General features: G+C 36.4%; 2 protein-coding genes across 2 annotated transcripts; one reads left to right on the top strand and one right to left on the bottom strand.

Moving 5' to 3' along the window:
• Positions 1-102: 102 nt before the first annotated feature.
• On the bottom strand, positions 103-7,609 carry LOC137935965 (protein DJ-1 homolog C). The gene is made up of 9 exons (XM_068780416.1): positions 7,337-7,609; positions 7,033-7,233; positions 6,659-6,808; positions 6,393-6,572; positions 4,855-4,932; positions 3,581-3,781; positions 791-928; positions 287-603; positions 103-192 (listed from the first exon to the last, which is right to left on the bottom strand). The coding sequence occupies exons 1-8, from the start codon at positions 7,469-7,471 to the stop codon at positions 391-393; spliced, it is 1,296 nt and encodes a 431-aa protein (XP_068636517.1). The 5' UTR covers positions 7,472-7,609; the 3' UTR covers positions 103-192; positions 287-390.
• An 8,758-nt stretch (positions 7,610-16,367) lies between these two features.
• LOC137936237 (uncharacterized) lies at positions 16,368-22,764 on the top strand. The gene is made up of 9 exons (XM_068780808.1): positions 16,368-16,486; positions 16,595-16,757; positions 16,849-16,981; positions 17,118-17,227; positions 17,337-17,426; positions 19,968-20,059; positions 20,937-21,051; positions 21,860-22,074; positions 22,202-22,764. The coding sequence occupies exons 1-9, from the start codon at positions 16,368-16,370 to the stop codon at positions 22,494-22,496; spliced, it is 1,332 nt and encodes a 443-aa protein (XP_068636909.1). The 3' UTR covers positions 22,497-22,764.
• The last annotated feature ends 170 nt before the right edge of the window (positions 22,765-22,934 follow it).

The raw sequence follows: 22,934 nt of genomic DNA, 5'->3' as shown, positions 1-22,934 counted from the left end.
CAAAAAGGTACTCAGGCAACGATAGTTCTAAGCCAGACCCTGCTTGAAGCAAAAATCTTCCTTGTTTCTTTTTTGCAGTGTAATGTTGCCTCGTATTTCCTGGACATATTAATCTTATCTTTGGCTGGTTCTCAGTTCCTCTGAAGTGCCCATGCCATAGACCAGCCGTCGTAGATATTGCCAACTTCGAACCTACAAAAATGATAAATAAGGGAATAGAAATGAATCCGGAGGCTTCACTTGTTATATATAGTTAAAGAAACCAGCAATGAGCAAGATTAGTTACTGTGGAGAAACTTGGCCTCAATTTCCATGTCGTTAAATTCTTCATTTGACATTGCTGCAGGTAGTAGTCCGTTGGTATTTGCAGTTCCAGACACAGCAGCCTATCTAGGTTCTTGGATAGTTAAAAACAATCCCCTCTGCTACACTTCTAACTCTTGCATGACCAAAAAACTTCTCAACAATAGCCAGTGCAAAATCAACTGCAGTCCCAAGGCCCTTGCACGTTATCACGTTACCATCAATTACAACCCCAGCAGCATCAGCTACTTGCCCTTCAAGCTTGTTGATAACAGCCGGATGAGCTGTGAATCTCTTACCCTGTTACATAACACAATTAGTGTGCAAATCGGCTTGCCATGGTCCAAAATTTCAGGGTGATTACTATACCTTGGGAACCTTGAAAATTTAAAATAAAAACTTGATAGATTAGAATTTTAATGGCAAAAGACCAATGACAGGATGCTCCATTCTTTGACTAAAAATGCACATAAAAAGTAAAGCATACCTGAAGCAATCCTTGTCTATGAAGGACAGTTGGAGAAGAACACATAGCTCCATATATCCTTCTAGTCGATATTTGTTCTTTCAGCAACCTCTTTAGGGTCTTTGAGCTGTGGAGACGTTCTGCTCCAGTAACACCTCCCTAAAGGTTTAGCATCAATTAGATCAACTAAACATTCAAAGTTCAATCCTTTCGAGACATCACAGTAACCATAATCCAATCAGATTCATGGTGAAACAAGAGAATGCCAAAAAACCAGACAAACAACTAAACTTCAAACCTGAAAGATTCAACTCTAACAACTATATACCTAGTGATCTACCATTTTCTCCATAAGATGTCAACATATTGGCTTATGTTTTTTTAGTGTTTAGTACCTAAGAGAAGTGCTAAAGAATGAAACTGAAATTGGTTCCAAATTTTAGTTCCAGGGAACTTGACACATTTGCAATTGCATCATTCCTTACTATTACAATCTAGAAGAATCCTACGGTTTCAAATGCTATGTTCAAATAAATCATATTGTTGCAAGAGTTATTGATGGCTTTGGCAACAGCGTGGAGCTGCCGACTGGCATACATCAATTATTTTTTGGTAGTGGAAAAATCACATTAACATCAGGAAAATCCTGTGGGTATATTACTTGGGAAAAGGTTTCTTAACTTAGGCTAGTCCTTTTGGGATCAACCTGGATGTAGACCCAACTTCATCATGGTATTAGAGGAGGTCATCTATTCCTTTGTTTGTACTCCGTTTAGTCCATACCGTGTTTGAGTTGTTAATCTCTGTTAAAATACTACTTTAGGGGTATTTTGCTCATTTCAATACACAGATTATTCTCAGCTTAGTCTTATTAGATAGATGCCTTCATTCGTTCTTCTATTTCAAGTTTCATTCAATTCTGAGTTGTATTGCATGAGTTATTGTTGATTCTGTAACAAGAGGTATTTCTCTCCTTTTATGTAAATTTCACTTGAGTTAATAAAAGAGGGGAGCTCGTGCTTTTCAGGTATGCACTCAACGCAGCCTTGGCTGCTTTTCTCTTTGTCGATTTCTCTCATTTTCTTCCCTCTCCTTCTCTCAAATCTTCTCTAATCTTTTTCTTTTCATGGTATTAGCGCAGTAGAAGACCATTCTGGGTAGTTTTTCCACAGGTCTGAGCCTCTCTCTCAACCCTATTGAAGGTACTTCAAGAAATTTCTGGACTGGTAGGTTAAAAATCAAATTTTGTTCCTTTTCTTCCTGCTATAATTTGTTTGATGACCTATGCTACTGATTGAGTAGCCCTTACGTTCTACTGCCCTAGAAGGATTCATACTTGAAGCCCTACAGGCATATCTGCCTGTGCACCCCATCTAGGGCATGCATCATCCTGTTTTGCCTGCATCATCCTATTTGCTGCTGCATGTGTAATTGATTCCTCTCAAGCCTATATGCTGATTTGAAGACTGATTGATCATTCTTGATTGGATTGTGTTTTGGAAGTGGAGTTTCTGCCCTAATTTCGAAATTGTGGAGCCCACTTGACCTGCAGAGGTTGAAATTTATTTGGATACTGATCTGTTGAGTTTAAAGAGCGCCTCTTTGAATAGAATTGTGGTGTTATGTTGGGTGACTTCATGGCAGAACCCAGTTCAGCTACTGCTGCTCTTCAACCTATTGGGAATTCAGACCATAGAAATTCTCAACATGTACAGATTACTTCCATTAAATTGAATGGATCCAATTACATGAATTGGTCAAGGTCTGTACTTAGGTTCTTGAAGGCCAGAAGGATGACTAAGTATATTAGAGATGATCCTCCTATTCCTTTGAATGAAGATTGGGAGGCTGAAGATAACCAAGTCATGAATTGGTTGGTGAATAGTATAGAGTCACGCTTTAGTGACCAGATCTTGAGCTGTGGAACAGCCAAGGAGATGTGAACCATGCTGGCCTCTATTTTGTCTCAGGAGAGCAACCTGTCTCGTACTTATGAGTTATATATTTGGTACTTCAACATGAAGAGGAGTGACAAATCAGTCACTGATTATTTTACAGAGAAGAGGGGGTGTTCTTCAAGATCAGAACGTTTCATCCCTTCACTATGAATGCGGATAATAAATAGAAAGAGAAAAATCAGATTCGGTTATGCAAGGAAAGGTGGTTACCTCGTATGTGAAGTCGTCAGACCATCTTGGAGATGTGTTTGCAAAGCTATTGGGAAAACGTGAACACTTGGTATTTTGTCACAAGCTGGGATTATTTAATATTTACTCTCCAGCTTGAGGGGGAGTATTAAAATACCAGTTTAGGGGTATACATAGATTATTCTCAGCTTAGTCTTATTAGATAGATGCCTTCATTCAGTTCTTATGTTTTAAGTTTCATTCAATTTTGAGTTGTATCTTATGAGTTCTAGTTGATTTTATAACTAGAGGTATTTCTCTCCTTTTATGTAAATATCACTTGAGTAATTAAAAAGTGAAGGCACGCACTCCAATGTAGCCTTGATTGCTTCTTCCTTTCTCAATTTCTCTCATTTTCCTCCCTCTCTTTCTCTCATATCTTCTCTAGTTTCTTTCTTTTCAATCTCTTAGGTATTTTGTCCATTGGTAAGTTTGGACATGAGGCAGAGTATTAGTGGGAATATTCCGGAATAAGTCAATGTTAGGAAAAATCTTGGGATTATTAGTTAGAAAAAGACCACCTAACACAGGCTAGTCATTTTGGGACAAATCTACTTCAACGATTCTTCTAAGAAAGAGAAAATGAAAGAAAAGTTTGATGTCAGATATGACTACTTTAACTCACCGGAAGAATGATCAAGTCATATAATGACTCCAAGGCAGCATCAATAGACTTATCAGCAACAATTTTTGTCTTTTGGGATGCTACTACCTGCAAAGATTTTTCAACTGAAGCAATCACCACATCCGCTTTTGCTCGCCTTAGAATATCTACAATTGTTACCACTTCCATCTCCTCGAAGCCATTAGCAACTGGTACTAGCACCTGCACAATAAAAGCAATATCAAATTTTTAACAATGCCTACAACAAATACCATCAGCACAAAAAATGAACAGAGGATCCAATGTAAAACCATGGATGTTGCTGAAGGAACCAGCAAGGCTCATAGAACATCCAGAGGTTCAGACATTTTGGCAACACTTTCACTTATAAAGTGACTAATCACCTTTACATGTGTAAGTTTTCTATGGGAATATAATGGATCGACATGTGTATAAACTTGAGGACCAAACTGTATGGTTCATATTCCACCCAGAACAATGATAAAGGTTCTTGCATTTAATCTTTTGAAACATAGCACATTTATTCCCTTATTTAGACAATTTTTATGATGCAAAACCAACAACACAGTGCTGTTCTCAGATTGCAGGGAAGCCACAATGACAGTCAACCCATAACGAAATGGTATACTTGCTGATTTTCTTTTTTCTAACTGCCTTGCTGGTTTTCTTGTAACTATTCAATAGGCTTAACTTTCCCTTAATAGTGCTTTCTGTAATGTTCTTCTTTTAATTTCTTTGCAGGAAAACCTTTTTTTTTCAAAATTCACTTGAAATGTCAGCTTATTTCTTTGTTTCAACAAGAAGAGAAGGATCCATTAATTGTGAAAGAAAAAAAAAATCATTAGTGAGAAGGTTCACTGAATGTAACAATGCACCCAACAATATCCAAATGATTAAGAAAGGATAGCAGAAAAAATGGGTACACTCATGAAGCCTTTTCAGGATTATATGAGGTAGGAAATCCATGATAATAAAGTTAGATCCAATACTTTTTTTGGGAGTGTGTGTGTGAGGGGGGGTGGGGGGAGGGATTAATTTACTGACTAGTAGTATAGAAACCATAATGGTGATGACCGAGTATAATAAAGTACACGAAAGCATTTTTCAGTAAAAGGCTGAATCCAGAACAGGATCACTGGATGCTCACATGGAGTTCATGTATACACAGTAAAATGAGAGAAACACTAATGTAATTGTAAAAAAAAACAAAAAATAGCAAGTTTATACCTTCTTCTTAGAAAACAGTATGAGCTATACTCTAATAGAAGACGTACCTGGGGAATATTATTGCAAGACCAGTCAACCAGATTAAATTCTTCCTTTCTGGGGAGTTTGTCATCCACATGCATCAACTACACAACCAAGAGGTAGAAAATTATATATATCAAGATGTAAAATACAATGTATATATCAAAATGTAAAATACAATGTTGTTGCCTGTACTGGAATAAACCTTTAATAAAAGTAAGCTATCAGCATGGGAATGTAGTTACTTCCATAGTAGTAGATGTATGAGAACTCAAGCATGGCAGATGTATGATCTGTTCCTTTTTTGAAAGTTGATTACACATAGGCATACCCCCCAGCAAGACTTGAATTCAGGACCTCACATTTAAAAGCACCCCTCCCCCCCTTTTGACGATTGAGCAAAAAGCCCAAGTCATGATAATCTGCAACACACTATTACGACAAATTACCAAAACTCGATCCCCTTGTTGCCCTTTTCAGTAGACAATGAAACCTTACACTAGAAAGAGAGAGACATTTGGAACCTAGTGTAAAACAAAACAAGGAATCCAACTTTCATTTGATTGTAAGTGCTACTAACACATTTTTATCATTTCTTTTTTCTTTAATTTTTGCCCTGGAGTTTGGAGGTTTTGCTTAACAAAATTGTGGGGTTTCGGAACAAAGATCCCACAATTCTCCATTTTCTTTTGAAAAGCAAAAACAAGGCCGAAATATGCAAGCAAAACAGCTATATTAGGTTCTGCTCCAAAAGCTGACGGAATATAAGGAGAATTTCCAACATATTCACTGTAACCCTCTTTATAATGGCTCCAACAATCCATGAATACAGCTTATTAAAGGCCAGTATACTTTGCCACCAGTCCAGTCAATATTTGACATGAATCACCTGCATAGGCTGAAAATACAATTTTATTCTTCTCAAAAAGAAAACAGAATGTTTTATGCAGATATTACATTTAATTTTTGGTATTCTCAATATAAATGTTAGATGAGGTTTCCCATTTCCTCCATCCCAAGTGCAATTTCAGAACAAATAACCCACAATTCCACGTTTTCATTTGGAAGTAACAAAACCAACAGAAATGTGCAAGCAAAACATGCTGTATTAGGTTCCTTGAACTAGGCTCAAAAGCTGATCGAATGTAAGATGACAATTCCAACATTAGCACAGGAACCCTATTTATAATGACTCCAATAATCCTCAAATACATCTTATTAAAGGCCAATGTACTTTGCCACCAGTTCAGTCAATATTTGACAAGTATCAGTTGCATAGGCAGAAAATCTATTTTATTCAGTTCATAGAGAAAATTAGAATACTATCTTATACAGATATTACATTTAACTTAAGAAAATTAGCGATTCTCATCACCTGTTTTATTGAGTTTGTTGGTATGATTATTATAAATGTTAGATGAGATTGGAGACCTTCCAGGAAAATGTAAAATAACACAAAAATGAAATAATTTGGCATTGACCGCACAATTATAACAAAGAAACGTACTACACCATGCCATTTCATTAAAAAGATTGCATCTTAAGATACATTAAAAGCACTCACCAGAGTTCCCCCAATCTCTTCTGCTAGAGACTTCCCAAATAGCTGTTCTATGAATGATAAAGCAAACTCCATAGCTGTGCCAGGCCCACGGCTTGTAGTGAGCTCTCCTGATACTTGGATATTTGATGCAACTGCCCAGAAAGTGGGAAGTTTGTGCATAAAGGCAGGATGACCAGTCATCTTCGCAATTGAAACACGGATGTGAGAAACAAGAGATCTTTTACATTTTAAAACCTCCATTAGTAAAGGCAAGACAGTATAGATACCTTTTTTCTCTTAAGGAGACCCCATGGCTCCAAAACGACTGCAGGAGCAGCACATATAGCACCATACGGTCTCTTCGCCTCCGCATGTTTGCATGTAATACTTCGAAGGATTTGACAGTCTCGAAGCCGAGCAGAACCCGGCATTCCCCCCTGTAACCAAACGTCGTCATGGAACTAAAACTCGGAAATCTCCTTCAGCCAGATTCGAGTCAAATATGAAATTTCTTGATAACTATTGGTACTAGATCAAATATTTAAAAATTTCAGTTAATAATCCCACTTACACATAAAATTGCGAGCATCACAATTCGATCACTCAATTGATCATTTTTTAAAGAAGAATGTCATACTCAAGAAAGAAGTTGAGAGCTTACGGGTAGAGCAACGAGGTCAAATTTTTTATCGGCACAATCTGCTATCGAAACATCAGCAACAATCTTGGTGCCGGTGGATGCCTCGACTTCAAGCCCCGGCTCGACCGACGCAATGAGCACATCAGCTCCCGCACGTCGCAGAATATCAACTAGGATAACCGCTTCCATTTCCTCCGTCCCAAGCGCAACTGGAACAAGAACCTGGAAATTTTCCTCACTTCCTTGATTAAGGCAGAGAGAGAGAGAGAGAGAAAAAGGGCAAGAAAGAGAGAGAGAGAGAGAGAGAGAGAGAGAGAATGTGAACCTTTTTTAGTGGAGAGGGAGAGATTGCAGGAGAAAGAGAAGAAGGTTTTGTGGCGCGCTTCGTGGCGGTTGATCGTTTGGAGCGCGTAGGGAGCGGTGAGCAGGATAATGGTCGCAACATCGATATCGCCGCCATATTTCAAAACCCCTTTCTGCAGAGGCCTTGCGAAGTGGAATTGACACTGAATACTGCAGTGTGAGTCGAGTCTGGAAGAGAAACGCAGAAGAAGAAAATCTTCACCGCGCTACGAGTATCCTCTTGACTGCTTGCTCAACGCTCAAACCGGGATGGCATCTATAAAACCTTGATCAGTTCCTTAAAGCAACTCTTAATTAAATAATCCATAAAAGATATGACTTTAAATACAGGATCTATTGTGGGTTTAATAGAGTGAATTTGGATTATATTTTTCAATTATTAAAAATTATGACATAATTGAAAATTGAGTTAGCTTAGATGAATCTTGTTCCTCAAAAAAGTTATATTGATTACAAGAATGTCATTTTTCTACTATATTCATAACACTACCATTATCTTTACTCTATCTCTAAATGATTAAAATATAAAATTTTAATGAACATCGATCATAAGTTAAAAAAAAAAGAAAAAGTTACAAAATTAACATCAATAAAAGTTTAGCCATTTGTTGGAAGACATCTCAAAGTGGCATCAAAGTAAACACCTCCCCCAAGTCAAGAAGTGGCAAATGATGTAATTAAAAGATCTTCTCATAAGGACGACACAAAAGTGTAATTAAAGAAGATGTAATATGCCTACTTATCTCTCTTATTTTACAAAGATTTTAGCCCTAAGGGCATTATAGTCATTGTAAGCATCCTTCCATGATTACAAGTAGCAGCTCAAAGCATAGGGTAGATCATTAAGTTTCACCTCTTCTCTATCAAATTCGTCCCTAGATTTTCCCTTCCCAGGCTCTCTCTCTCCGTCTCTCTAGCCGAGTTTTCTCCTCTTTCTCTCTTCTCCTTTATTCTCCTTTTTTTCTTCCTCTCCTCTTTCACCACCTTGGTCAAGGACCTACTCATGGGATCCTAAATCTTACATGGTATCATAGCATTAAGTTTAGGATCAAGAAGTTATGGTACCCATGATCAAAGTGTTTTAATCTTTTCAGTGAAATTTGGGTATTGATCAAGAATCAATTTTGAGCTCTCTTTTGCTCAATGAAAGATAAGTATTTCACCTTACTTTAAAGATGGTTGTTGATGTATGACTCAAAAAGTCAGAGGGATTTTGGGACGAAGGACTGATAGTATCTCTCTAGATCTAGCAAAAGCGAAAGACCTCCTAATGTAATTTGAATGGTGGTTGATGGTTGAGCCCATTCTGGCCTCGCTAGTGGGACCCAGTGGGTGAAAGCTGAAGCTGCCATAGCTTATGGCTAGAGAAATGGGAGGGCCCCCTAGAGAGAAAACAATAAGGATAACAAGCACGGAACCCGCTTGGTGGGCGGCAGGAGCAACAGGCAAGTCTTGGTTGGCCAATAGCCCAGTGAACTAGGCAGGGCAAAAGCCGCAAGTACGAGAAATTGGCGCTGCTTTGCGTTATCATTTTGTAAATTATCCAGTTGCTCCTGAGTTTGGGTCAACACGTTTTTAGTCTGTTGCAAATCCTTCATATGTACAGTTGACTGAGACAAATGTGATTGGGCCATCCTGATTACAGGCCATTACGCTAAACACACACCTAGGGCCATGAACACTATGCACAATGGCACATTCATCAACCTGCTCACAGTGCCTTGTTCCTCTCGTACCAATTGCTACATCTCCTCCTCTAAAAAATAAAATAAGATATTTATAATTATTTTTCTTAAAAAATATATTATGAAAGTCAAAGTTATAATTGTACTCATATGTTGTTGTTCAGATCCCTCAGTTCATTTGTACTTCAACTGATTAGTAATATGAAATTGCTAAGTATTAGAGCAATTTGTACCTGAAATATTTAAAGGACACATAGATGTGAACTATTATGTTAATACAATTGAAAGAAAATATACTCCAACTTAGGTATATACCATCTCCTCTCTGATATGCATAAAATGTCTTTGATCCTGTAGTATGTTGAACATTTTGTTTGCTAATATTTTTTATTCGGGATTGTCTCTGCAAATAAAAATTAGACATGAGTAAAATAAGAAAATAATTGATACTTTGAAACACAACCCCTTGAAATCTAATCACTTGGAAACTCTCCCCTTGACATACGTTCACGCACAACCATAGCTTGTCCTCGAGGGAAACCCCTCTATAAGGTGTGGACAGTGTTGTGGGGGAACCTCCATGCTCTCTATACTAGGAGTGCATGGTAGTTCATTGTTATCAAAGTGCAACACGTTATATAGAATACACGACAGCTCATACCACCACATCACTTTGCATATCACTATCAAACTTCTCCCTAAAAAAAAAGGAATAACTATAAATGTTATCAAACTTTACATTAGAAGTTACAAAAAAAATAAGAAGAAAAATCTAATGAAGTAATTAGTAATATTTACCTCAGTATAGGGATACCCACATGCTAACAAATCTTTGATGTAGGCCTTGAATTTGCCCACCTTCACCACTATGTGAGTCCCAAGGATATTGCCCTCCTAACTAGTATAAAGTGGATTGTAGGGCCTTGATGCCCTCCTACTCGAATTTCTAACCTCCACCAGGATCCTCCTTATGAGTGCTCTTTTAACATCATCCACTCTGGAGCCCTTGGTCAAGCTACATGCTCTCCTCGTTAATGAGCATATTGATAGAGAGGAGGTGGATGGAGATGATGTATAAGGAGAGGGTATGGATGGATCTAAATACCCAAAGAAAAAAAATTATCTGCAGATAAATATAATTTAACATAAATGAGGAATAATAATGACTAGACTTCCATACACTGTGTTTGTGGAATACAACCCCCCTCCCCCGAAAGTAGTTCACTATTATGCATCTCTGAATACATCAAACATGCTTCTCATAACCACATTTTGAAGTACACAGCACGAACCACCATTTTAGGGTCTTCCATGTGATGAATATATTTTTTTTGAAACACCAATGCAAAAGAGTCGTTATTGCACCATGCTTGCAAGATATTAATATCGATAAACCTATCATTTGTCTTACTACCTTGTTTACTATTACTTATATCAAACCACTTGCACTTGAGGACATAAATAGAATTATTTTCTAAGTATCGTATTTCGATTGTATCAATTACGACCTCATAATAGTCAAGGTAATTATTTTTGTAGTACCCCTTAGAATGATAAATTTACCTCAAGTTGCTCATTGTGGATAAGCACGCTGTTAGCAATACAACTTGAGTAGTTTTTATTTGATATAGAATCCATTTCCTCCACTACCCCCTAGCCCCCTCCCCCCTAGACCCTCCTCCCCCTCCTCCCCTCCCTTCTTCCCCTTCCTCCCTCTCCCTCCTTCACCCCTACCCACTCCCCCAACTCATCAAGGGGGGAGGAGTGTGGATTGGGAGTAGTGTGTGAGGTAGTTGCATTTGTTCAACGGAAAGGTACAGTGAATTTCAACTTCATTCGAAATTTTTTATCTTTAATCTTTTCACAATGTGTTTAAAATTCACTAAGAAAAGTAAAAATTTATTGAGAAAATTTTCAGCTTTACACTTTTGATAACAAATTTTCTCCCAATGAATTTTTAAATTTGTTAGAAAATTTACATTTTCTAGCAACGAATTTTAAAATTCATTGGGAAAAGCTTTTCTCACGAATGGGAAAGTTTCCTAGGTATTGATTTTCTTAGTGAATTTACAATTCTTTGGGACAAAATTTGTTGGGAGAATTGTTTCCACTAGTGAATTTAAATTCGCAAGCAAAAATATTTTTTGTTGTAATGCCTCCTCTTTCGACCAGCCCCTCTAGCCCCCTTTCGCCTCCTCCTTCTCATATCCTCTCTCCTCTCAACCCTCTATCCCCTCCAACCATTTCTTGCCCCTCTCTCCACTCACTCTCATTATATAAAAAGAGGGGGCATCGAGTGGTGTGGAGAAAGTTCCAAAAATAGAGAAATGGGAAGAAAAAAATGAGAAAGGGGGAGGAGAGCGGCAAGAAAAATGAGAGGAGAAGAGGAAGGAGGGAAAAGGAAGAGGTAAATTCGATTCCGGGTCATCCTTCCTATTTTCTCTATTTCCCCATCATCAATTTCTTGATTCTTGTTCCTCTCTTCCTCTATTATTATTTTTTTCCTCAATCGATGCGTTTTGGTGCTGGAACGAGAGGCTTTATGCTTAGTTTATGATTATTAAGGTTCTAACTTTGTTGTTTTGCCAAGAAAAAAAATTATGAGAGTTGTTATAGGCATATATTGAGAAAATTCTAAATTTATGGTTTTCTATACGAATTTTAGAATGTTGAGATGTTTTCTTTCAGGTTTTTTTTTTCTTTTTCTTTTTGTCTCATTTCCCTTAGGTGCTTGCTGAAATGTATAACTCTCAACATTTGGATTAAATTGCATGCTTTGTTTGGGTTCAAATGGTTAATTACTATAAATCTATGCAAAATTTTGAAATTAGAAGGATCCTTATAACTGTTTTTGTTCGCTTTTTTGCCATGAGATGTTTGAAATTTGGTCTCATACAATCACTATAAATCAATGAAGTTTTTCACTTTTCCAGAAATTCAATATGGTATCAGAGTAGGTAATGTGAGTTGACTTGGTCAACCTACACAGATAATGTGATCTTTTTTTAGTCTATCATCTCTAGTAGTTTAGGTTTACGTTCTATCTTTTTTCTCTCATTCTAGTCCTAATACTCATTGTATTTTTGGCAACCGTACCTCTATACTAAGCTTTTCATATTTCAAATTATATATTTATGAAAATATCTTCAAGTCTACTTTCTAACACAAAAAGAAGCTTGGCAATCAGAGTTTTCTACAAGAGAAATCAATATTTGAAGCACCAAATGCCAAACTATAAGAGAGGTTTAAGTAACAGCAAAAAACTTCAAATTTGGAGGCATTTTATGCCATCAAGAATGAAACTTTATATGGAGAATTATATTCCAAAATAAATATTTGCAAGTCTATTCTCATACCTATCACACCAATTCTAAATATGAGCTTTCTAGAGGGATATATAAATACAAGAAGAGTCAATGGTCATGATTGGAAAGAAAAAAGAGTATTAAGTTTGGCCAGATTAAAAAGTCTAAAATTTATCAAATTATTTCTCTAGAAAGAAGTACATCATACTTGAATGAAAGGTATCAAATTTTAGGTTCAAAAGGAGAAAATTTCATGTCAATCCGATTTGTATGTAAGGAGATATTCGCATTGGAGTTGTCAACCATCAAGCTACAAAATAAAAAAATAAATAAGTCATCATAAATTAAAGAACAATTTTTTATGTCAAATTAGGTGTCAATTTTTAAAGCTCATTGAATCTGGTTTCTTAAGAAACAAACAATTTGCAATTCTGATCTATAGTGTGAGAGATATTAAAATGAGAAGTACAAAAGGTCATTTCTATTGAAAATCCCTTTTTTTCTTGTTTTCTTCCCTTTTATCTCTCCATGCATTAGTGTGAATTGAGTTTCCTTTTTTCATAGAATCCTTATTTTTATCCAAATTTCTCTTCTAATCGGGGATTTTTTTGTTAGAATTAATCACTACATGATGTGCTCGTTAAAGGTATGAAAACATTTCCTACTTCGATGTTGTTTTCAAGATTTGTTTTTGTTACTTGGTGTGTATCTCATGTAACATCAACTTTGAAAATTGTGATCACCCATCCACAAAAGTTATACTTGGTAAAATTTATTAAGTTCTATCATTATAGCATCCCATAGTTTTTACAAAAAAAGAAGGTCACATTCTAGAATTCGTTTGGAAGTATGTGTTGCATATTCTCCTCTTTCCAGTTAAAGTTATTTTTCTCTAGTATTTCTTTAGTTTATCTTCTTATTTTTCATCACTATAATGCCTACACTTACTACCTAAAATGTATAGGAGTGTGCCCAACATACAACTTGAGTCAAATCTTTTTTTCTTCACCCAATAGGTGATTTGTGTTTGAGTTACCATTAAAAAGTGAGTAGTCTATTTGTTGAGCCCCAAAATTGGGCCATTTTTTTGCTTTTAAAATTGAGCAGAGTGTGTTTCATACTATGACTGTTTTGATTGGTGTATAGAGCTTTGTCGTACGACTAGGAGTGATTTTCTTCTCCCACGTTGTGTTTTGTCCAAGTTGGGTTTTATGTCCTCTTTATCCCCAACTCGAGGGGGAAAGGAATAAGAAGTACAAGAAAAAGATATTTTGATTCACATATTGTGGTAATTTTTATGTGACCAAAATATTAAAGAAAGGGGGAGAAAAAATGATGAAGATTTATGATGTGTTCATGTCAGGCATGTTGATGTATGGTGTTATCATGTTAGATAAACTTTATATTTGAGGTACCTTTGGTGGATTAGTTGTCCTTATTATAGTATCATCTAGTAATGTAGTTCGGAATTATAACTGCATGATTGTTGTGTCGTTGGAAATGAGTAAATAATATCTAGAAGGGCAGATTTCTTAGGAAGGTTTGGAGGTGATATTTATGTTTGAAAACATGAGTAAATTCATCTAGGAGTTTGAAGTTACGCCCTACTTAGAATGTGTTGATCTATTGGCTATGGATTACTCTCTCCTGTTTGTTTTGAACGTCTTGGTTAACTAGGAGTAGAACTTATTGCACATTCGCTCACACATGTATACAATGTTTTTTTAGAGGAGGGAGAGGAGCAATAGTTTTTGCTAGTGATCAGAGGCTATCAAGGATGCTGTCCTCAAGAGAATTAGGTAGGTAGAGTGGATAAAAAAAAAAGATGAGAGAAGAGAAGTATACTTCTTTGTCGTCAAGAGTTTAATTTAGGCAAAATGTAAAGCCTGTAAATAGAAGGACATATTGAATAATATACATTTTTTTGTATATTATAACATGATATGGAAAGTCAAGGGACATGCTCCCTATTTTGAGTTAAAGCTTTCTTGTGCTAGCAAGTTGAGAGGAAGTGGATTTGAATGTTGACTAGATGTTGCAATGATGAATCCAATAAAGAAAGTATAAGAAAAAAAGGATATATTAATGGTTCTTTGCTTAATTTTAAGGGAAATTTACAAGATAGAGAGTAATGGCTTGAGGATTTGCCAATTTATACTCATTATCTTCTCTACACATGATTTGATGGGGTATTTATAGCTTTCCCAACTTAAACTAGTTGTTATTTGCCCGTTTTAAAAAATCCATACTTTGATTCATCGATCACTGTAAAATGATTGATCGATCATAACGACTACTTTTCTGTCAGATAATGACTTATTGATCGATGGATTATCAATCAATATACTACCGTTGGTCCAAAAAAGTTGATCGATCAATTGAGATTCCCTCTGGTTGTGCATTACAAGTATGATCAATGATGTTTTAAATCCCCTACTGACAAGGTTTTGACTGATCGATCAATCAGGTGGGATGATTGATCATTCCATGAGAAATTAGCTTGCCAAGGCAGAGATGATTGATCGATCAAACGTCATAACATGAAATGGCCATGTACTAGATGATTGATCAATCGGCTATGGTTGATTGATCATGCTTTATATTTCTGGGTTCCACAGTTCTGGATGATCAATCATTACTCGTGGCTAATCGATCATTCAAATGATATTCAAAAGTGTAGACTTTTAAAGCATGAGAATGCTTTTCTCAAAGTGCTCTATCATGTTCTATATGATGTTTATGATGATTTTAAACTTCTAAGTGTGAATTATAACCAAAAACTCCTATTTCACATATGCACTTAAGAAAATGGAGTTTAGAATACTCTCTTTTTTAGACATTTGTGTATTACACTTGAGATGTAGTCTTCTCGTTGTCTTTATCCTTGTGGGTGCTTCTTCAAGAGACATTCTTCAATTGTGTTTAAAGTCTTGAGTTTTGTCTTGAAACTTTAGACTTTGAGATGTTTTTATTCTTGAAGGTGAAGTATCTGAAATACTTAGATTTTCAAGTTGTTAGTTCAATTAAGTTTTGTTACCATAAAAAATAATATGGGAGTCAACCTACAGCCAACACCTTACCTGTTGCCACTCCTAGTTTGCACCATAGTTTTCTTACTCAAATTCCATAACCAACTCGAAATCAACTCTTATCCTCCAAATGACTAACACCTGTTTTAGTAATCTGAGAGATGCTTCAGATTTTAGGAGACTAGCTCTCCATTAAAATGGAGTTTCTGTATCTTACTTTGACATAGGAATAAAGAATAAATGAAAAGGTATTCACAAGTTAACAAGCTTCGTCTTTTGGGCTTTTCAAATTTATATGGCAAATGCATCAAGTACAGGAGACCATAAAATGATAAACAGCAAGCAGGAAACGCAGTCAGCAAAATCGTCTAAAAACTATTGGAAGCTGGAAATTACGTGGTCAGGATTGTTGATTTTAATCCCTCTCGAACACTGAGAAACTACTGTAAAGAGTTTCCGAAAAAACAAAGCAGTGTACAGAAACATAGCTTTTCGTATCATCCTAATTAGAAACTTTGATTCAGTCCCTTTTCAAACGCGGAAATTGCTGGCTGAAACGGGACGTTTTAACACAAACTCTTCTCTTCAGTTCAGTCTTCTTCATCTTCGAATTAAAGACACAGCTCACGCTTCCCCGAGAGAAAATCCATCGTTTCCTTTTTCCTTTTCTGGTTCCACCTGGCCGTGGATTCTTCTCGCGCTTGCTGATCTTGTCGCCTATGAAGATAGTGGTGGACGTTAACTAGGTCTCCGCAGTGCCTTCGTCGAGTTTTTACTAGCTGCAGTTTCGCCTTGTCGGACGATCGACCGGGTGCAGTGGCTCCTGTGTTCCTTTTACTCTTCTTTCTCTTCTCCTGCAAGCACTCCTTCCAGTACCTTAAGTTTGAAGTATGCTTTATGTCTGTAGTCTTGGTGTCTGGTAATCAAAATTTATCTTTCTTTCTCCAGGTTTTTGTTCATCGGTGTGTCTCACAATGAAGAGGGTGGTGAATCCTTCTCCACCCATAACGTGTCTTCCGAAGGATTTGCTCGTAGAAATCACTACCCGCGCTGCGTCTTCTTCGTTGGCCAATTTGATCAACTTGAAGTTAAGGTAATTTGATCCCTGATGATGTTTTAATTTCTTTCTTTCATGAATCTGATTCGACTATGCACATTCTTACGCAAATCGGTTTGCTGTTTACGAATCTTTATTCCACAGTTGCAACGAATTTTACGAAGGTGCAGAGGATAAACAGGTTCTTCGACACGTTTCTTTGGAAAATCTGCCTGTTGTGGATTGGAAGAAGTCTGTACATGCTTTGTCCTTTCGACAACAATGTGAAGAAAGTGGGAATCCTGAGGCACTTTTCAAGCTTGGAATGGCAAGTTTCAGTTCATCATTTTTGTTACTCATCCCGAATCGTTTGCATGTCGATTTCTAAATTCTGACCTTTTTTTAATCCGTTTTCTCAGGTTCAATTCTTTTCCTTAAAAAATATGGAAATCAGTGAACAAGTGTTGAGGGAAGCTTCAGCTTCTGGGCATCTTGAAGCTACTTATGTACTGGGCATCATTCTCCTCAGTCAAGAAAACTTCAAACGCGAAGGCATGGAGCTTTTGAACAAAATTGAGACAGAAAAAATGGATAATTGTCGTGAAAGATCGAAGAAGATTTTACATGAACTATGGTTCAATAATCATCTATGCCGATACGAGCACAACTGTGTCAATCCCATGTGCAGAAACGGAGGAAGAAGAGGATCTGCAAGAAGAGGCGAGTGGGACTTGTGGGAAGAAGACAACTTCTGTAGTGAAATGTGCAAGTGTGTTTACCATTATAATTTGTTTGTCGGTAAATAATTCGACGTAAAAGAACCAACATATCTCATCCTGTAGAACCAGCTGCATAATATTCGTCTTCTCTTCGTACTGTACTTGTAAAGAGTTCAGTGACTCTTCAGTTATATGATGAGACTCTTCAATCTCATGGTGTATATCCTTCAGCAGCTCCTGAGTTTAAGAAATTGGTCTACGGTAATTTAGGGTTTACGGTAATTTAGGTTTTTAGAAGCAGGGTTTAGGGTAATTTATGGCTTCAAAAATAAGATTTAGTGTTTAAGGTAATTTAGGATTTCAAAAATAGGGTTTAGGGTTAGGATAATTTAGGGTTTTAGTAATAGGGTTTAGGGTTTAAGGTCTAAGGTTTTTAGTGGTTAGATTTTAGGGTCATTTGGGGTTTAGGGTAATTTAGGGTTTAAGAAATTGGTTTTAGGGTATCAACAACATGGTTTAAGGTTTATGGTCATTAGGGTTTAGGGTAATTTAGAATTTCAGCAATAGCTTTTAGTGTTTAAGGTTTTTAGGGTTTAGGGTAATTTAAGGTTTCCGAAATTTAGGGTTTTTTGTAAAGTTAGTTTGCCTAAAAATTCAAACTAATTGATAGTTTGACATATAGAAATAAGGGCACGAGACTTGACTCTATTTAAGCTAGGTTTACCCAATATTTAATTCAGATTTCAAATTTAAAACTCAAAATTATATATCAAAATGATTGACTTAAAACAATTTTTTGAGCATGTGACATATACAATTAGGAAGTAACGATGCAATGTACAATATAAATTTATCTCAATCCATCTCAAGTTCTTGAATTCAAAATTGTCAAAGTAAGCAACATATCAAATTTAATTCTTTATAATAGGTCAATTAGTTTAATTGCCATAATTCAAAAACCAGTTGTTGATCCAGATGACATACTAACACAAAGAATTTACTTTCCCTCTCATTTGCCCTTCCACTTTCCCGCCTGCACTTATAATGTGCACTAACCCTCCTTTGGGGACATAGCTTCAGGCTCGACCATTTGTTGACAAAACTAGTATAGTTCAAACAGTTTCTTAGAGTTGCTAGTTCTATAAGTTTACCAATTTGATAATAATATAGTCTGAATAATTCTTTCTTACCCCATGAAATGTTTGTGTGAGTTAGATTGTAATTCTATATCTTCATTTAAGATTGTTAAATATAAATTGTATAATGTCTTGATATCAAGAAATAAGTCGATTATGTGTTTAACTTTGCCAAGTTTTTATATGGATTTTAAGGTTGTCTTAAAAATTTCTCAATGATCTTCTACAAAGATGGAAGGGGAGGATCATAACGTTCTTTATAAATTGGTTTACTATTTAAAATAAACTTTTCGAAAAGAGGTCAAAGGCCGTTTCTTGTTACAATTTGATAGCTTTGTTACTGTGTTTTTTTTTTTTTTACATTTTCAGCGGGGGTTAGTGCCCCAAAGTGGATTCTTGAAGATCAAGTCATGTCCAACATGAAGATCATGTCATGTCATGTACATGAAGATCAGGTAAGAATTTGTGTTTAGTGTTGACGACTTCATGTGCACTGGAAAACAGTTTCCAGCGTTAGTGCCCCAACATGAGAAAAACATAAAAAACAAAAGAATTTCTAAACCTTTACAGTGCACTTAATTACAACATAATCCTTAAACCCCAAATTAGGTAAAACAACCATTATTACTACACGAATAAGTTATTGAATGTATAATTAAATATACTAATATATTTATTAATTGAATTAGATATTTTATTGTACATTAATATGGTAATTACATGAGCCAATGAAATACGTATATGATTAATTACAAATAATAAATAAATAACATTATAAATAAAAAAACAAAAGTAATACATTAAGTTATTAATTTATTAATAACATATGATATATATTAACCTAAAAATGAATAATTTAAGAGAAAAAATTGATCTAATCATAACTTTAACACACTATATATTTGTACATAATATATTTTATGTATTATTAATTAATAATATATTATCACAAAATTTAAAACTATTGGTTTAATTAACTATAACAATCGGATAATTATGCCAAAATAATTTATCAAATATTTATTTTAATAATATTTTAATTATAACTATTAAATCACTATTTTAATATAGTAATTGTAAAATAAAAATTATAAAATAATAATTTTTATGAAGATAGTTTAATTTTTCCTAACTTAGGAAAAATTAAACATCTTCGTCTTCCTCAGTAGCGAGCTAGCGGGACGATGGCGACAGGGACGGCTAGGCAAAGGCAACGGCCGACGACGGCGGCGGGCAATGCCGACAGAGGCAACGCTCCGACGGTACGCCGAGAGGGAGAAGAGAGGGAGGCCGAGAAGCTCTGCAAATGCTCGACCTCTCGTGCTCTGCGGAAATGAGAGAGGGCTGCGGAAATGAGAGAGGGTTGCAGAGACGAGAGAGGGTTGCGGGAACGGAGACGAGAGAAGGAGCAGAGAAAGAGAGAGGGCTGCGGGAATGCAATGGCAGAGAGGGTGTGCGGCAGAGAGAGCCCCGAGAGACAGCCCCGCGCAAGAGTCATGTAGATGATTCTCAAAATCGGGCAAAAAATACTTTTCGCCCGTTACTCTTGAGACATGAACTCTTGATTCATGTATATTCATGTACATGACATGAATTTGGGCGCTCCCTAACGACATCAGGACATGACCTGCGTAATGCGCATAAAGATCATGTCCTGATTCATGTGTACTAACCCCCACTCAGGGGTTGTTTGAAGTTTTGCAAGTGTTATGGAATCGAGTCCCTACTGAAGGTCAGATACACTCGGAAAGCTGTCAAACACGGCAAGATTCAATGTACGTATCTTCTATGAAACGTCCATATTTGGAGAAGAAATGCCGAGGATGTAATTCAGTTGACAAAAATGGGGGAAAATAGGCGAGCAGATTTTGGGCAATTTGCAATATTTGCGACTGATTATGGTAGATTCATTCGCCGTTGCCCAGCCGAGGCTCCTCAAATTAGGGAGTCACATCGAGGACTCGTAGAATCCAGCTTTGCTATTGATCCCAAAAGCCCTCCTATTTATTGCTTCCCGAAATTCGGATCCTTCATCCGATTTGAAAGAGCCGCTTCGCGAGGGGGAGAAGAGTCTTGAGAGTTTTGGACTCTTGTGCTCTTCTAAAGGTCAAATTCGTTTCTTCCTTTTCATTTTCTTTTATCTGATTTTTTTTGTAGTCTACGCTCTGAAGGCGATCGTACTGTCCCTTTGGGGGATATAGGCCAGGTCTCTATTACGAAGGTTTAAAAGAAAATTTGGCTCATTCGAAGTTTTTCCTTTTTCTTCCGTATCTTTGTGGTTAAATTCAGATCCTCGTTTTTGAGGAACAAGGTCTCAAATTATTTCTGTTTAGTTTACACTGAGAGTATCAGTCGCTTTTGAGTTCTTATTGTTTTTGTGTGATATCTGGAGAAGACTTGTTAACCAGATGGAGTTTGGGTTTTTTTGCTCTTGTTGGATCTTTCTAATTTCGTGCGTATGGCTATTATTTTATTTTTTATTTAGATTGTATTTATTTGTCTTGTACATGGACGACTGCTGTGTTTTTGCAGAGTGAAATGGCGTTCATCACTGTATGTTTCATTCTAAATTTTGAGATTATTTCTTTCTGTCTGATTTTCTTGATATGGTTTAGTGTGCTGGATCTTATGCAATTTTTTTTGTGGTTACAGCACTAAGTGTATCAAAGGAGACATGGCTGTCAGTAGGAGCACGCAGCTCGCTTGTGTTGTGTTTGTGTTGGGTGCACTAGCCTTTGTATTCGGTGTAGTTGCAGAGAATAAGAAGGTATATTTTTGTTGGATCTTATGCTGTCATGTTGAGATTTTCTCCGGGATAAACTAGGTGCAAATACTGCTACTTGAATTTACTAGTTTTATCACTGTTCATCATCATTTGTGTATATTCTTTGTTTCAATTCTTATAGGGTTTGCACACTCCGTGTGAGATTCAAAATCTCTGGTTGTTCCTTTGGGGATCAACCCAACCTCATAATTTTACCTTTCTTCACAAAAGAATGGGGAATTTTGACCTTAGATATTTTGCTGTATCAATATTCAAGTCAATGGATTTCTTCTTGGAAAGTACATTTTCTAGCATATTTTTCTTTCAGGTAATGGACACCCAAGTGACATTGTTAGTAAAATTGAACTTAAGAGAACTTTAAACCTATGGGGAAGATTGATTGGCTTGATATTTAGATTTTATACTCCTTGAACGAAAGTAAAAAAATTATCATCATCAACATGGCGCAAGTCCACATATCTTCTTTTGCTATCTGTGGCTTTCCAAACTTTATTTAAAACTACTTGGACAATCAATTCATGCTTCAGTTTTTCCAAAACTGTGTACTGTCAAAATACTTCCCTTTGATTTGATTTTCAGCAGTTTTTGTTCCATGTAGTATAGATTCCATATAATTGACTAGAAAATATCATAATACAAAATTTATTTTCCTTTTACTGGCCAAACAATCAGTCTCTCTTCTTTGTGGTCTGTCTTTCTTGGGGTCTATTTGTGTTCATCTATGTTGTGAACTGCCTTATTTATCTGGAAGTTGTGTCACCTATCTTACTGTTCTTGTCTTGGTGTGCAGCCTGTAGCTGGAATCCCAATAAAAGGAAAAGATTTTGTGACTTGTAGATATCCTTCTGATCCAACTATAGCATTGGGATCCTTGGGTGCTGTTGTTTTTCTTCTTTCTGCTTTCCTTGGTTGGTTTGCCGTCTTTTACCCGTACAATGGAGTAACCGTCCCCAGCTCTGTGTTGTTCAAAAGCACCTCCCTGTTTGTGTTCTTTGCCATCTCAGTGTAAGTCACCTCACTAAACATCATACTTGTTGCAGCTACTTAATTTGTGGATGAATCCAATCCATTGACTGAGCGTCTTTACCCATCTCTTTATGAAAATAAACTTTCCTCTGTTGAATGCATTCAGGGGATTGACTGTGATGGGAGAAGCTATGATGATATGGGCCACAGTTTCCGAGGGATTACACCGGACACGGAACGTTCACCACAATCTTGAGACTGATTGTGCAACTGCCAAGACTGGTCTCTTTGGTGGAGCTGCGTTTGTGGCCTTGGATGCTTCACTCTTCTGGTTGATTTGCATTATGTTGACAATCAACACGAGGGAGGATTACCTCAATGATGATGACCCAAAAGGTCAGTATGGCGAGGTGACAACAACCGACTTTGATGCAAATGCAGCACGTAGGGATGGTGTTTAGAGTGGTTACTAGAAAAATTGTTTCCTAGAAGGAAATAAGTGAAATTCACACTGGTACATTACTGGTGCAGACATGGCAGCTATAGGTTTTTAGTTCACATCAGCAGTTTGGATGATAAAATATGCCAATGACCAGTTTATGTCAGGCTTCCTTTGTTTTTCGTGTTCTTTACTTGTACTCAAAAGCATGGTTAGTTGTATAGGCCATAAGAAATGCAATTGTAGTATTGGCAAATTGCAGGTTGGAACTGGCATGAGCTTTGCAGAAATATTTGTTGGAGGGTAAGTGAGACTTTGATTTCCCCTTTAGAGCCATTAATTCGTTCGGTCTATACAAATATTAACTCGTTTAAGACACAGGAAAAAAATTTAATTTAATTTTTTTATTGCAATTAAAATTAAAATAATAATGGATATTAATTTTTTTAATAGTTAAAAA

The sequence above is a fragment of the Aristolochia californica genome, unplaced genomic scaffold, assembly GCF_029961685.1.
Source record: "Aristolochia californica isolate CCGP_79_NKW_82.1479 unplaced genomic scaffold, dmAriCali1.0.hap1 SCAF_7, whole genome shotgun sequence".
In the NCBI taxonomy this organism is placed as follows: Eukaryota; Viridiplantae; Streptophyta; class Magnoliopsida; order Piperales; family Aristolochiaceae; genus Aristolochia; species Aristolochia californica.
The sequence above is the reverse complement of the archived record's forward strand: the minus strand, read 5'-3'. Positions and strand labels throughout refer to the sequence as shown.